The 16,454-nt window shown below is 42.4% G+C and overlaps 1 protein-coding gene across 1 annotated transcript in view; it reads left to right on the forward strand.

Annotated features, from left to right (window-relative positions):
• Positions 1 to 16,454, forward strand: part of CYFIP2 (cytoplasmic FMR1 interacting protein 2) — a 144,306-nt gene that overhangs the window by 19,384 nt on the left and 108,468 nt on the right. Inside the window, exons 2-5 of the mRNA XM_036749549.1 lie at positions 5,592 to 5,731; positions 8,279 to 8,368; positions 13,543 to 13,620; positions 14,972 to 15,073. Of these exons, the coding sequence (XP_036605444.1) occupies positions 5,615 to 5,731; positions 8,279 to 8,368; positions 13,543 to 13,620; positions 14,972 to 15,073 (387 nt within the window). The 5' untranslated portion in view covers positions 5,592 to 5,614. The remainder of the gene's footprint in view (positions 1 to 5,591; positions 5,732 to 8,278; positions 8,369 to 13,542; positions 13,621 to 14,971; positions 15,074 to 16,454) is intronic.

The raw sequence follows: 16,454 nt of genomic DNA on the forward strand, positions 1-16,454 counted from the left end.
TGTTTTGGGGAGGTGGGTGATGATGTCAAGGCAGAGATCTGCTATTGTATCTGTGTGTGGAATTCCCTGTGTGGAAATCCCCTCCACTAATGCAGATTTCCCAGTGGTTTGTAATTTATTCTTTGAGTGCCTGAGACACCAAGAGGTTAAGTGACCTGTCCAAGGTCATGTGTTCATGAGTGCATGTGCATGCATGTGTGCGTGTGTGCGTGTGTCCAAAGCAGGGCTTGCATTTAGGTGTTCCTGATTCTAGCACTGGCCCTCCATTCACTAACCTGTGCTACCTCTCATCCTTATTATTATTTATAATTTCTCTTTTTCCAAGCTTCAGAGGTTAAAAGATTTTTTTAATTATTTACATCAGAGTCCTCGAGGATACTAGTTTCCTACCCCAAGGACAAGACTTTTCTTTTCCCTTTTTTCCTTCCAGTACACGAAATAGGGGATTCTAATACAAAGCCATTGCTAATGTGTTAAACAAGGCTGGGGCTCCGGGGCCAGAATTTCTTCAGTCCCACAGCCAAGTTCCCACAGCGCCCTCGTTGACCGACTGAGCCACTGTCCTTTCTCCTACCACGGCTGGCGCTGAAAATGTATTACCAGCCCTGTCGTCTGTGTAACCAAGGATACTTAGGTTCCCCGAGCTGTGCCAGTCCACAGCGTCTGACTTGCCTATTAAGACAAATCTGTGCCCTCCCACACATGGGGAGATTGCAGTTTTGCTGGGCTTATTCCATGTGCAAATGGTAAAGAACACGAATCATCTTCAGCAGGAAGCTTCCACAATAGCTTGGAAACTCAAGCGGGAGAAATAAGCAAGACCATAGAGGCAAACCTCACTTTGGGCAAGAGCCAAAGATTGCTGTGTAAAGTTGATTTGGAAAAGTTGAAATGGTGTATATGCCGTACAGATTCTGTGGCCTGGCATTCGAGGTTCCAGCCCACCTTTGTACCCTTTTTCATATACACATACATACATATCTATGTATACACACATAAACACACACATATATGTGCACACACACATATACATATAATGTGTATATATACATACACATATACATATAATGTATATATATATATATATATATATATATATACACATACATGCACATACACATACACATATACATTACTTACCTTTACACCTCTCCATCTCAGGTAATGAGACTATGACCCATTCCTCCGGTTTCATTCCACTGTCCTCTGCCTTGGAGTTCCCTTGCTCTTGAGGGCTGTTCCCCAAGCCTGTAATCACTCCCTTCTCATTTCTGCTCGTGTAATTCCTTCTTTCCTTTTTGAAGGCTCCACTAAATTGCCATCACTTCCAATGGAGCACTCCTTTGATCTCTGCAACTGAAACTATCCTCTGCCTCATCACATTTTCCCCCAGTACTTTGGGGCTCTTCGTCGCCATGTGACAACCTGCCTAATGTTATACTTATTGGCATACGGGTTAAGTCCATCTCTAATAGAGTGTAAGCTTCTTGAGATCAGTAACTGTCATTTTATATCTTTTTATTTCCACAATACCTTGAGCAGAGTGGGTGCTTAATGAATACCTATGGGATTTAATGGGATTTTCAAGGGTTTTTTTTTCTCTTTTTTTTCTCTCTTCTGGTTGGTCTTCAGGCTGCAGAGTTTGTAACATATAAGCTAGATTTCTCGAGTCTCCCCCAGGAGGTTAGCAGATGTAAATAAACTCAGAAATGATTCACAAGAGCAGCTTTTGCAAAGGGCATAAGAATCCTTTATATGTGTGTGTCTACATATATTGGGGCAGCTAGGTGGTGCAGTGGATAGGCCTGGAGTGAGGAAGACTCATCTTCCTGAGTTCAAATCTGGCCTCAGACACTTACTAGCTGTGTGACCCTGGGCAAGTCATTTAACCCTGTTTGCTTCAGTTTCCTCGTTCGTAAAATGAGCTGGAGAAGGAAATGGCAAACCACTCCAGTATCTTTGCCAAGAAAACACCAAATGGGTTCACAAAGAGTCAGACACAACTGGACAACGATACATAGGCATACACACTCTTAATTTACCTGCCTTGTAAGTTCATTCATTCATTCACTCATTTATTTATTTATTGGCTCTCAACACATAGGACTGTAGCTAGTTCAACCACAACCACCTCCACCCCACTCTCTCTTTTACAGATTAAAAGTTTCGAGGCCGTGAGGTTAAGAGACTTGCTCCACATCACACAGCTAGTTAAGCAAGCTAAAAGTCAAGTCGACCTAGGATCAGAACCAGGTCCTCTGATTTCACTTCCAGTCAGTCCTCAAGCACCATTCTGGTTTAAAGAAAAAAAAATTGAAAGCTTTGGGGAAACCCAGGAGAAGAAACGAAGTATCTAGAAGAATCAGAGAAGCCTTGCCCTGTAAGGCACCTTAGAAGTAGTTCAACTTTGTTTTACAGATGAGGAAGAAGGAAATAAGTAGCACAGCCAGGATTGGTGATGCGTGCCGGTCTGCCAGCTCCCAGGCCAGGGTGGTCTCGGCTTCACCATGCTACCTCCCGCCTCCCTGGAGGTCAGGTTACCCAGTGGGTGGTACACAGAGGACAGGAAGGAGAAGTTGTCTCTGAACATGGTATGCCCTTGTTGGGCTGTGGCTTTTAGCTGTTACCACAGTTCATAACAGGAAGATGTACTCACACAAGCGCTTAAGGGTGAAATAGTTCAGTCATCTGCACAGGGGTTTAGGAAGATTCTTCAGTTCATCAGGTTCAGGCACTGTTGGCCTTTCATATGGATGGTCCCAAAGGGATATGGGTTCAGGACTGCCAAGGTATCAGCGGCCCTTGCATCTGCTTTGGCTTGGCCTCAGCCCACTAGATTCTGCTCTCATGTGGGTGACTGTTGGTGTTTTTGTTTTGGTTTTTTTTTCTCTTCTTTCATCTTTTCTTTTTCTCTCATTCCCTCATTCCTTCCTTTGTTCCTTTCTCCCTCTTTCTCCCTTCCTTCCTTCCTTTTCTTGTTTCCACCCCCCCCTTCCTTCCTTTTTTCTTTCTTCTTTCCTTTCTTCTTTCTTTTTTCTTTTCCTTCTTTCTTCCTTCTTTTCTCATTTCTTCCTTTCTTCCTTTCCTCTCTCCTTTTCTCTCTCTTCCTTCCTTCCTTCCTTTTTTTTCTTCCACTATTTATTAGAACTAATCTAAGCATGAAAAGAAAGATAAAAATATGATAGTAAAAGGGGAGAGAATGAGGCCTATATTGAATGTATAATTGGATTTTTCACCAGCCTTTGACGCAGTGCTGTTAATCAAAAAGGAAACCAGAGGACCCATGTTCCAGTTCCAGTTACTAGGTGCATGCTTTTGGGCAAATTACAATCCCCCAGGTCCCCAGTTTGTTCATCTATAAAATAAGAGGGATTCTTAACCCTGGGTATACAAACTTGAAAAAAAATTTATAACCATTTTTCAATATAATTGGTTTCCTTTGTAATCCTATGTATGTTATTTTTCTGGGGGGTGGAGTTGGAGAGGGGGTTCTTAACCTTTGGTATGTGAACTTTAAAAAAATTTGATAACCATATTTCAATATAATTGCTTTCCTTTGTAATTCTATGTTTCTTAATTTATGCATTATAAAACAGACTGTCAAAGGGGTCCAATACACAAAAAAGCTTAAGAAACCCCGGACTCAATGTCCTCTAAGTTTTCTCCCAGCTCGTGAAACAAAGTAGGGATCATGGTTACCCAATTCCATCTTGTGGCCGTTTAGTTGTACCTTATGATTTAATCAGTATTTATCATCATTCCCTTTATTTACTTTCTCCAACATCAGGCACATTGATATGCAGGAATGAAACTCCTTTTCTGAAGAATTCCTTTCCACCTCATTTCAGATCATCTAAGCGCTGCACCCTGCCAACAAGATCTTACCCAGGACACATAATTTCTTATTTGGGCCTCATTTGGTTAGTGTGACTCTCCAAATACTTATGTCTGGAAACAATTTTTTCCCTTCTTTGAAAAAAATGGTTTATTTGTCAAGATCTCATTTCTTTTATTTTTTAAATATAGATTTATATGTCCTATATATGTATACATATACATATATACATACATATATTTTTTTAAAGGAAGAAAAGCAGAAATCATAACAAATACACAAATCAAAACAAATACTTGTATTGACCATGTCCAAAAAAATATGTCACCTTCTGTGCCCTGAGTCTATCACCTTTTTGTCTAGAAGTAGGTATCATGTTTTATAATGATGCCTCCAGAATCATCATTGGTCATTATGTTTATGAGAATTCTTGAGTTTACACAGTTGTCTTAAAATGTTCCTGTTTAAACCATTCTCCTGGTTCTGCTCACTTCACTCTGGATCAGTTCGTACAAGTCCTCCCAGCTTTTCAGGATTTCATTTCTTTTAGACCAAACCTAATATCTATACAACTTTAGGAACTGTGTCATATTTGAAAGACACATGAAAGCACATGATGTCAGAAGGTCTGGATTCAGAGTCTAACTCCAATGCTTCCTAGCTGTGTGTCCATGAATAGCCCTTTGAACTTCTCTGGTTCTCACCTTCCTCCCAGGTCTAATAGGGTATATGTCACCTTGGAGCAGGGGTGGAGAACCTGCACCCTCAAGGCCACATGTAGCCCTTTGACTGAATCCAAACTTCACAGAACAAATCCCCTTAATAAAAGGATTTGTTCTGTAAAACTTGGACTAAGTCAAAAGGCTACACCCAAGGACCTAGAGGCCCATATATATCCTCGAGGCAGCAGGTTCTCAACCCCTGCCTTGGAGGAATGACTTTACCTCTCTGTGCCTCAGTTTCCCTATCCATATAATGGACCAGAAAGAACAATAGATTTGTAACCAGAAGACCAGAGTTCAAATCTCAACAGTGATAATTAATTGCTCAACCTCAATTTCTTTATCTCATTATATTTTAATGGTAAGGGAGGTACTCATATTAGCTGCCTTACAGAACTGCCGTAAACAAAAGCACTTTCTAAAGCACTGGGCAAATGGGAGTTATTATTATGGTCTGTAAAATGAGGGGCATTGAATGAGATGATCTCTGTGGTCTCTTCTAAGTCATGGGATCCTGTGATTTTAATAGAGGATCCCTAAACTCCTAATTCTAAAGTTCTGTGTTTTACAACAGAGGTTCTTAACCTGGGGTCTGTGAACTTTTAAAAAAAATATTTGGATGATTTCTATGCAATAGGTTTTCTTTTCAATCCTGTATATGCATATTTATGTATTTTAAAACATTATTCTTAGAAGGGGTCCATAGACTTCATCAGACTGCCAAAGGGATCCATGACACAACAAAAGCCAAGAACCTTTGACCTAAGATATGTATTCAGAAAGCAAATGTCTGTGTAGGTCCCTGGTTCCCATTCAACATATACTATAAAGTCACTTCTCTTGGTCACTTAGCAGGGGCCATGCCCATAGGAGTTTCCGTTGAAGAACCACTAATTACAGGAATTGATTGTAAGGCAATTTCCCCTTCCTCAGCTTGGCTACAGTGTATTGGCTGGGGGTGGGGGTGGGGAGGACTTTCTGGCAACATCTGAAGTTTCCAAATGTTCTCTCCTCTTCCCTCACTCTGCAACCAGAACAGAACTGAGACGCCAGAACCATGACGACGCACGTCACCCTGGAAGATGCCCTGTCCAATGTGGACCTGTTGGAGGAGCTGCCTCTCCCCGACCAGCAGCCATGCATCGAACCCCCGCCGTCTTCTATCATGTACCAAGTAAGTACCTTCAGGACCGGGCCCAGAGCAGCAGGGCTCAAGCATCCCTTGACAAGATCGATTCACAAGCAGATAGGCGGTTAAAGGGAACTGTTAAAGGGAGTTAAAGGGGCTTAAAGGGGGTTAAAGGGAGTTAAAGGGGGTTAAAGGGAGACCCAGGCCAGTCTCAGGGAGGTAAAAAGTGATGAGTTAGGAGGTCCATTCCCAGGTGCAGGTTAGTAAGTGACTGTGGTAGATAAGGTCAAGGCAAGCCTTTATCCTCCCTAGTCAAAATTAGGAAATTGTGCCTTCACCATAATGTATACAACTTGCCTTAGTACAAAATAAATCCCTGTGGAGTATGAAGAGTAGAATTTTCTGACATGAAAGATATGTGCATTTATGAAAAGTTGTATTAGAAAGTGTACCTTATTATACCACCCTAGGTGGTGCCTTGGGCAGCTGTCCACCTCTCTTAACCTTAGACTTGGCTCTTCTGGAGGAATAGACTGAAGAGTGTATTGAGGGCCTTCTCCCCTCCCCTGATATACTGTGACCCCAGATAACTCACTTACTGCTCCAGGGGCTGAACCAACCTGCAGCACCGACCTCATGAATTAAATATTGCAATTTAAAAACCCCTGGAGCCCCAAATGGGTAATTGCATTTCCTTCATGTATGTGGAGCTTGGGTCATGGTTGTTTGTTTTAACTTAAGTGCAAAGAGAATGTTTGTAATAAATATTGATTGGCTCACCCAAGGAGGCAACTGCAGCTGGGGGGGGGGGGTGCCTCCTGATGCAGATCCAATTAGCCTTGCAAATAGCCAGTGGCCATGTCAGTCTGGGCAAGTTAAACTTTCCACCATGTTGGTTTATTCATTTGCCTGCCTATGGTGGGCTGATAAATAATTCCAGGGGCTAGTGGATTGTCAGTACTATACTTATTTCCAACATTTCAATACTTCAGAATTGATTGATTAATAAGCATTTAGTAAGGACTTACTCTGCGTAAGGCACTGTGTTAAGCGCTGGGCGTACAAAGGCAAGCAGTCCCTGCCCTCGAAAGGCTTACATTCTAGTGGAGGACACACCATTTACACACATAATTACATATAGCATACATGTAAAATATAGAGTCACCTAGAATCATCTCCATGCCATACCGCAACATGCCGTGACCTTATTGGAAGGAGGACTTCAGAGGACTCTTTTTGTCCAAGGTCCTATTCAGGGATATTGGGCATGGAGTTCACCACCTATTGACATAACACTTATGGGAGCCAGGTAGCTCAGTAGAGAGGAGTACTAATCCTGCCTCAGACACCTATTAGCTGTGTTAACTCAGGCAAGTCACTTAAGGTCTCTTAGCTCCAGTTTCCTCATCTGTGATATGGGGGTAATAATACCTACCTCTCAAAGTTGCCGTGAGGGTAACATGAGAAAGCATGTGAAGTGCTTTGTAAACCTAAATGCTAACTGTTATAATTGTTATGATACAGACTTGACTAGCGTATTTAGCCTGATCCAATAGAATATAAACTCCTTGACGGCAAAGATTTTTTCACCTTTGTCTTTGTACTTCTTACACTTAGCACAATTCCTGGCACATAGAACACAATTCCTGGCACATAGTAGGTGATTAATAAATGCTTATTGGCTGATTGACTGATCTGTCCCTTGATTGGTGGAAATGAGAAGGGCATGGAGGAACATTCTCCCCTTTGGAAGCCCAATTGTTTTTTTGCACCTGGCTTTGGTTTTGGCAGGGTACTTTCTGGTTGGGGAGAATGCCATCACTCCAAGTGCTGGAAGATTCTGCCTGGTTACCAGCATCCCCGAAGTTCCCTTAACCTGCTTTGTAAAGGTCATGCCACAATGACCTGTTCTGTTTCAACTGGGTATCATGTGGAAGCAATGAGATTCCCAGTTGCCAAACTCCACTCAACAGAAGACATCTAATGCCCTTGGAACTGTTCTCTTCCTATCTGGCAGTGACTTCTAAGCTTTGGATTCCCGCAGGCCAACTTTGTTTTGTTTTGTTTACTTTAAATAGGATTTCATTTTTTCCCACAATTACATATCAAGGAAAATTTTAGCATTCATTTATACAAGATTTTGAGTTTCAAATTTTTCTTCCTCCTTCCTTCCCTCCTTCTCCTTCCCTCTTCTGAAAATGGTAGGCAATTTGATATAGTTTATACATATGCTATCATGTAAAACATATTTCCATATTCATCACAGTTATGGAGGAAGAAACAGATCAAAAGGAAAAAAAAAACATGAGAAAAAATAAAGTAAGTGAAAAAAATAAGATTCGATCTGCATTGAGTCCATCAGTTTTTTATCTGGATATGGACAGCATTTTCCTTCATGAGTCCTTTGTACTTGTCTTGCATTGTTGTGTGGCTGAGAAGAACCAAGTCATTCATAGCTGGTCATCACACAATGTTGCCAGTACTGTGTACAGTGTTTTCCTGGTTCTGCTTATTTCACTTTGCATCAGTTTATACAAATCTTTCCAGGTTTTTTTTCTGAAAAGCACCTGTTCCTCATTTCTTATTCCACAGGCCAACTTTGACACAAACTTTGAGGACCGGAATGCCTTCGTGACGGGCATCGCAAGGTACATTGAGCAGGCCACAGTGCACTCCAGCATGGTGAGTCTCTGAAGATGTATCTGCATGTACACACACACACACACACACACATATATATAGATATATATATATATATATATATATATACACACATGTAGATCTTTGAAGCTGGAGAGAATATGGCATGCCATCTGACAGGGGGAAGTAATATCCTCAGCTCTAGCCAGTCTTCCCAGTTCACGTTCTTCCAGAGCTCCTGCCTGTCTAACATCTTCATATCATGCTCACTGACCCCTACTTCTTGCTATTGTTCATGTTGCCTTCTCTCCCCTCTTCCTCTCTAAGTCTTTCCCATCCTTCAAGGCCCACCTCCAGCCCTACCACCTCTGATAAAACTTCTCCAACTGCCCCCTTTCAGTAATCTTTCCCTTTTATTTAATACTGTCATATTTTCTTATATTTTTCTTTTCCCCAAATAAGTCTAGTCTCCTCAAGCTATTCTGGGGCAAAGACCGTAGACTTTATTTACTGTAGACTTATTTAAACCGTAGACATAACTTATTGTTGTGGGGTAGAGGGCATCATGGATGAATGAAATGGCTCAATGGACCTCAATTTTATCAAAGCTTTCATTATGGCTGCTTGGAATGCATAGAGTGGATTGATGAAAACTTGTTTTTCTGTGTAATTTTTCTTTCCCTTTGGGGACAGGGAAACAAGTATAGCAGCCAGAGCAAGGAGGAGGAGAAAGATGAAGAAGATATTACATACAGTATGAATGTCAGTCAGTTGAGCATTGTTTTATGAAGGTGGGCCCTCAAAGCCAGAACAGAAAACGTTTTCTGTAGCTAATTCTGAAATGTAGATAATGTCAGCTACACTCCAAGAATATTAAACATATCTCAAAGAATTCTAGAATTTCAGCACTAGAAGGGACCTTTAGGTATCTTTTGCACAACCCCCTCACTTTATAGATGAAGAACAGAAAAGTAGGCAGCTAGGCGACACAATGGATAGAGTGCTGAGCCTGAAGTTAGGAAGATGCCTCTTTCTGAGTTCAAATCTGGCCTCAAACACTTACTAGCTTTGTGACCCTGGGCAAGTCACTTAACCTTGTTGCCTCAGTTTCCTCAACTGGAAAAGTGAACTGGAGAAGGAAATGACAAACCATTCTGGTATCTTTGCCAAAAAAATCCAAAGGGCATCAGAAAGAGTTGGACATGACTGGAAAATGACTGAACACTCAGAGAAGTGAGGTGTCATACTATTGACACATAGCCATTTACTGGTGGAATAAGGGCTAGATCCTGGATCTCATCAACCTCAATCCAGAGCGCTTTCCATTCTAGCAGACTACCTTCCCCATTGCAATCAAAATTAAATAATCGTTTTTGCAGTTGTCTAGAAGACCAACCAGACCAGAGCACATAATTAGGAAGACTGCTAGATCATAGATTTAAAGCTGGAGGGGACCTTAGACATTATCTTGCCCAACCCCCTCCATTTACAGACAAAGAAACTGAAACTCAGGAAGTGAAGTGACTTGTGCAGGGTCAGAAGTGGCAGAGCCAAGATTCAAACCCAGAATCTCTTGCTCCAAATCCAGCACCCATTCTACTATGCCACATACTCAGTGCAAGTTTCTGGGACTAAATTCAGTAAATACACACACATACACACACACATATAAAGCGCCTTATATATAAAGCCTAGGTGGGGAGGAAGGTTATTTTTTGGTCCAGATCTGTGGTTTCATCAGTGTAGGGAAGTCCCAGTGTGGGTATTCCCTCCTTCAATGCAGATGGACAACTGGTCTGTAACTTATTTACCTGAGGGCCTAAGAAGTTGTGACTTACCTATGGTCACACAGACAGTATGTATCAGAGACAGGACCTGAACCCTTACTGATCCTGACTCTAAGACTGGTCCTCTGCCTGCTGTACCATGTTGTCTTCTGTGGGGATGTCAGGGAAGTATAAGACAAAAGAATTCGATTTGAATCCCAGTAGCTCTGCTTCTGTGTGACCTTGGGCAAGTCACTTAATTTTTCTAGACCTCAGTTAACTCACGTATAAAATGAGGGAGTTGGGTTAGATGATTTCTAACTCTCCTTTTAGTTCTCTAGCCTGCATCCACAGGGTTGCCTGCACAGCTTACAAGGGAGACAAGACTACCATCTGATACAACTGGAGATGGGTACAAGATGGCCCATGACAAAGTGCCCCGTTGAGAGTAGCCAAGGGCCCAGACTACAATCTAAATAATCGAAGGGCCGGGAGAGCTCTTGGGATCCCTCAGTGTCAGAAATCAGAATGTGTTGCTGTTCAGAAGAAAATGAAATGAGTGTCCTCTCATCCACACATGTAGTGAAGCAAAACAATTAGCCCAGGCGGCTCTAGCTCCAAAGAAGCTGCTCCTCCTCCTCCTCCTCTTCCTCCTCCTCCTCCTCCTCCTCCTCCTCCTCCTCCTCCTCCTCCTCCTCCTCCTCCTCCTCTATACACATGGAAAATCCAGAGCCTCCTCCCAACAACCGCAGCCTGGACATGACCAGCACCCACCCTGCTAGGGGAGTGGAGGGGTGGGGGGAAGGGTTAAGTGCTGTTGAGTGGAGAAACATCTCTCCCATTTACGGGTTTCCTTTTCTGATGTGAACTCTGGGGGCAAATGGTAGAAGGATGCCTGCTGACTGGGTCTTACTCTATCAGCTGCTCTTCTGTGGTCTCAGTGCAGAGCCTTTTGCCTTTTTTCTCCCTCTCTCCCTCCTTTTCCTTTTCCTTCCTTCTTTTCGTCCTTCTTTCCCTTCCCTTCCCTTTTTCTTTTCTTCCTTCCTTCCTTCCTTTTTTTAAGCACCTAATCTAGGAATCAAACATTTGATTCTAGACAATATTTGCTGTAAAGGGTAGAGCTGTTTAGAAAACCTAACCACTACCAACTCCTACAATTAGCTACATGCGCCTACTTTAATAGATAGATAGTCAACAAGCGTTTATTAAGCAATTGTTCCAGGTACTGTGTTATAATAAATAACTACAAATAAATAAAATACAAGCAAAATGAAGCCAGTTCCTGCTTTCAAAGATCTTACATTCTAATGGGGGAAGACAAAACATAAAAGGGAAATGGAGGAAAGATATTCCTGCAGGAGTATGACATCAAAGTCTGTAAAGTCAGAAGCTGACTTTATCTGGGAGGGAGATGAGGGTTTGCTGACCTAGACCCCTCCCCAAATGGAGCTTCCCTTCTCCCCCCAAGAGGCCAGTATGGAAAATGGGAAAAGAGGGCCAATATGGCAGAGGATTGTTTCAGGATGAGAAAGGCTAGGAGTAGATAGATGCTCCAGGATGAGGAGGCCCCAGGTGCTGAAGTACATTTTGGGGTGAGACTGTATTTAAGGCATAGTACTGAAGTTTGGAAAGTCAGAAGCAGAGATGGGAGGGGAATGAAGGTCGGCCCACCTTGACTGCTCCCCAAAATGAAAGGCCTTGGAGGAACTCATCACTGGGAGAAGGTGACCCATATGGAGGATGGAAACTCCAGAACGAGGAGGTCCCAGGTCCTGAGGGAGGTTCCAAAGTGAGATTGCAGCTGAGGCATGAGGTTGAAGTACAGAAAGTCATAACTAGAGGTGGGAGGCAATAGATAGGCAAAGTGGTATGAAGAGGATTGGTAGCTAATGTCTGATGAAATAAGTGCATTTTGTGGATTTTATTATTGTTATTATTCACCAGACCTATGATTTCACTGCCATAGTTTTCTCTCAGCTTCCAGTGCAGAACAGCAAGTGTTCTATAACTTAGACAGTTGTCTGACACACTAAGAAGTTAAGTGACTTGGCAAAGATCACACAGTCAATGTGTATCAGAGGCTGGATTTGACTCTCAGGCCAGCTCTCTGTACACTACAACATTCCACATCTCTTTTTTTATTATTACAGATCGAAAATAATCTATGTAATTTTATTTTTTCAGATGCAAGTGTGACTTGGCAGGATAGATGGATGGATAAATTGATGGATAGATAGATAAATAGATGGTAGGTAGGTAGGTGGATAAATAGTTATATGAATGAGATAGATACATTAGATAGATAGATAGATAGATAGATAGATAGATAGATAGATAGATAGATAGATAGATGGATGGATGGATGATAGGTAGGTAGGGTGAATGGATGGGTAGTTGGATGGATGGATAGATGAATGGGATAGATAGATAGACAGATGGATGGATGATAGGTAGGGTGGATGGATAGATAGTTGGATGGATGGATGGATGGATGAATTAGATAGATGGATAGACAGATGGATGATAGGTAGGTAGGGTGGATGGATAGATGGATGGATGGATGGATAGATAGATGAATGGAATATAGATAGATAGATAGATAGATAGATAGATAGATAGATAGATAGATAGATGGATGGATGATATGTAGGATGGGTAGATGGATAGAAGGATGGATGGATGGATGGATGGATGGATGGATGGATGGGATAAGTAGATAGATAAATAGATGGATGGATGGATATAGGTAGGTAGGGTGGATGGATAGAAAGTTGGATGAATGGATGGATGGATGGATGGATGGGATAGGTGGATAGATAAATAGGTAGATGGATGGATGGATGATAGGTAGGTAGGTAGCATGGATGGATAGATGGATGGGTGGATGGATGGATAGATAAATGGGATAGATAGAATATTTATTAAGCACTTACTTTGTGCCAGACATTGTGCAAAGTGCTGAGGATACAAATTTAAGTAAGCAAAATAGCCCCAAACCTCAGAAAGCTTACATCCTACCGGGGGAAGATAACATATAAAGGGGATATGAATTTGTCTATGTGTGGAAAGGCAGGCACCCACCCAGAAGGCTTGGCTTTGAGAAGGCTAGGAAGTGAGATGGAGGCCTGGATCCAAACAAAATTAGTGGAAGATTACCTGTCAGAGCCTAAGGGTGTTCTTGGGGTGAAGTCCAAGGTTCTAGAAGGAAGGAAGCAGAGATGATGACCTTAGTGGAGATGGCCAGGAAGAGGGATGATTCACTCACTGCAGTCTTCTTATTTGTGCTGAATTTCAGTTGGATCATTTGTCTGGAAATTAGTACTCACTGTGGGAGCAGTCAGGGTTCTGAACAGGGATTTGGGAGCTTCTTTTAGAGTCTGGGGGAGCAGGAACTGTTTCTCACTATTGTGTGGGGTCCCAGGAACATACACATTTATCTCTTTGTTTCAGAATGAAATGTTAGAGGAAGGGCATGAATATGCAGTCATGCTTTACACCTGGAGAAGCTGTTCGAGGGCCATCCCCCAGGTAAGAAGCGTCCTGGAATCTGGTCATCTTCTCCCTCTTCTCACCCTTTGGTGGCTAATGGGTTACACCAAGAAATAGTCGCATATAAGGACAGATTCTCTTCCTCAGACAGGAGAAGAATTCACAGAGGTTTACAAAGAAGGTCACCGGATTTAGAGGTTGAAGGAGCCTTAGAAATCAGCTTGTCCTACCCCCTCTTTTTACAGATGAGGAAAATGCAGCCGGAAGAGAGGAAGTGATTTGACTAAGGTTACTGGTGGCAGGATTCAAACCAGATTTTTTGACTCCAGATTCTGTGCTCTTTCCACTACATGTGTCCCTGTAGCAGACTATCGCATTTTTTATTATTGAATTTTTGTTCCAGATTTCATTAGCGTAGGCCCTCTGCTTGAGGAAACCCCTGCCAGTGAAAATTGGCTCCGGTCTACAACCTCTGGCCTTAGCAAGTTGAGTGGGGGCATTGAAGGTTAAATGATTTGCCCACTGTCACAGCCAGTGTGTGTCAGATGCGACGAGCCCAGGGAGTCCTAACTCTGAGGCCAGCCCCTTAGCCGCGCCGCCATGCCGTCTTGACATATCAAGTAAATGCCTGTGGTTCATAGAGAGCATGACAATTAAATGGATTTCTTTTTGGTCCCTAACAAGGATCCCTTCCTAGTCTGCCCAGCTCTACATATGGGATAGGGTTTTCCTCTGGGTTGTTGCGGGCAGTGTGATGGAGCAGAAGGAACACTATTTGGGAGCCATGGATGTGCTAGAGCCAGCCTGAATCATCTCTCAGGAGGCAGTTAAATTTTCAATGTGCAACTTGGAAACTTGCAAACTCTACAATTCAGGGCTTGATTTATTGTTTTGTTGATTGTCTAGACTTGAAAAAGTGATGGAGAAAATGTTAATAATGAAGATCAAACTTAAAAGTGTGTTGTGTGTACATCCTCACCCACCCCCATCCAAGAGCTGCTTGTTAAACATTTACCAGCATATTCCTGCATTTTGCCCTCTGTGCCTCACCCTGAGAAGGATGGATAGGGCATTCTCCCCTGTCCAGAATCTGTTCCCTGCCCATCTGTTTCCACTGGGAAAACAAAAATCGGGGGAAGGGCATTGGGAGTGGTGGTAAGAATAGAAGAGACAGGCCTTCCAGGTGGGAGGGGAAGATATTTACACAGATCTGAGTCAGGACAGAGAGAGAAGGAAGAATGTAAGGAGGATGAAATTCTTGGATGTGGCTGTTTGCATGTCTCCGCTGGTCTTCTGCAGGGTCCATCCAGCCCCCAGCCAAGCCAGGGTCCTCCGCCCCTATGTTATCCCCCAAACATCCATCACTCCACGGCCTCTTCTCCCCTCACAGGTGAAATGTAACGAGCAGCCAAATCGTGTGGAGATCTATGAGAAGACAGTGGAGGTGTTGGAGCCAGAAGTCACCAAACTGATGAAGTTCATGTACTTTCAGGTGAGGGCATGGCCTGGAGGTGGGACTGGGTGCTAAGGTATCTTCAAAGAATCTTCTTATTCCAAAGATAAGGGTTTGCAGGTTCCTGCCACCTCACATATCCTAACTGCCTTGGAAGTGCCCACCCTTTACAGACACGAAGGCAGTGTAGCCTAATGGGGAGAGTGCTGAACTGACTTGGAGTCAGGAGACCTGGGTTTGAATCCCACTTCAATCGCTTCATAGCTATGTGACCATGTAAGGCGCTTGACTTCTCTGAGGGTCAGTTTCCTCATCTGTGAAATGTTTTCGTGACCTCCCAAATAGGGTCATTGTGAGGAAAGCAGCTTGGTACAGTGGAGAGAGAACTGAATTTACAGTCTGAGAATCTGGGTTCAAATCCTGGCTCCACCACTTACTATGTGATCTTAGGCAATTCACTTAATTTCTCTAGGCTTCGATTTCTTCATTTGTAGGATTATACACAGACACACACACCTATTCGTGTGTGTATATGTGTGTATATATACACGTGTATGTATGTATGTGTGTATATATATATGTGTGTATATGTGTATGTGTGTGTATACACACGCACACACACACACACACATATTGGATTAGATGTGCTCTAAGGTCCCTCCTAGCTCTAAATCTAGGATCCGAAAGCACTTTGCAAAGTATGATTGGAATGTGTGTTATCAACATATCCACTCATGCGGGAGGAGAAGTAATAACAAGAGGAATCATGACAGTGTTCTGACAGCTACCCCCACCTGGCGCAGGGTCACTTGGCTGCGTGGATGGTGACTGGGCTTTTCAATCCTCTTTATTATTGTTCTTCAATGACCACTGTTTTGGAGAGGCCTCACCTTCCCCTTTTACAAAAGGGGAAGGGAAAGTGAACTTGACACCTGCCCCAGGAAACAGGTCAAATAGGAATCAGGGACCTACACACTCAGTTCCTTTCTTAAAGAATACACAGCTTATCGAAATCAGCAGAACAGACCTTAACACTCTGACTGCAACTGTGTAAAAAAGGAAGAAGAAAAGAGGAAGTAAGAAAGGAAGACAGAAACCAGACTGTTAAAACTTCAAGTGAGCCTGGAAAGGGACACAGAACAAAAGCACTGGGGGGTCAGAATTGTTTATTGTTTGTTCACTCATTTGGTCCTGCCTTGTTAAAGGATAGATGGTTGGGGTAACATTTTGCTCTTTATTTTTTGAGTTTGCTTGGTTGGATGGATTGAATGAATGAATGAATGAATGAGGGAAAGTAATAAACATTTATATAGTACCTACTATGTGTCAGACACATTTATTATCATATTATCTATTATTAATTTATTGTATTATTTATATATCATATATAATTAATTATAGTATAATTTATATTGTATTT

This window comes from Trichosurus vulpecula, chromosome 3 (genome assembly GCF_011100635.1).
Source record: "Trichosurus vulpecula isolate mTriVul1 chromosome 3, mTriVul1.pri, whole genome shotgun sequence".
Classification (NCBI taxonomy): domain Eukaryota; kingdom Metazoa; phylum Chordata; class Mammalia; order Diprotodontia; family Phalangeridae; genus Trichosurus; species Trichosurus vulpecula.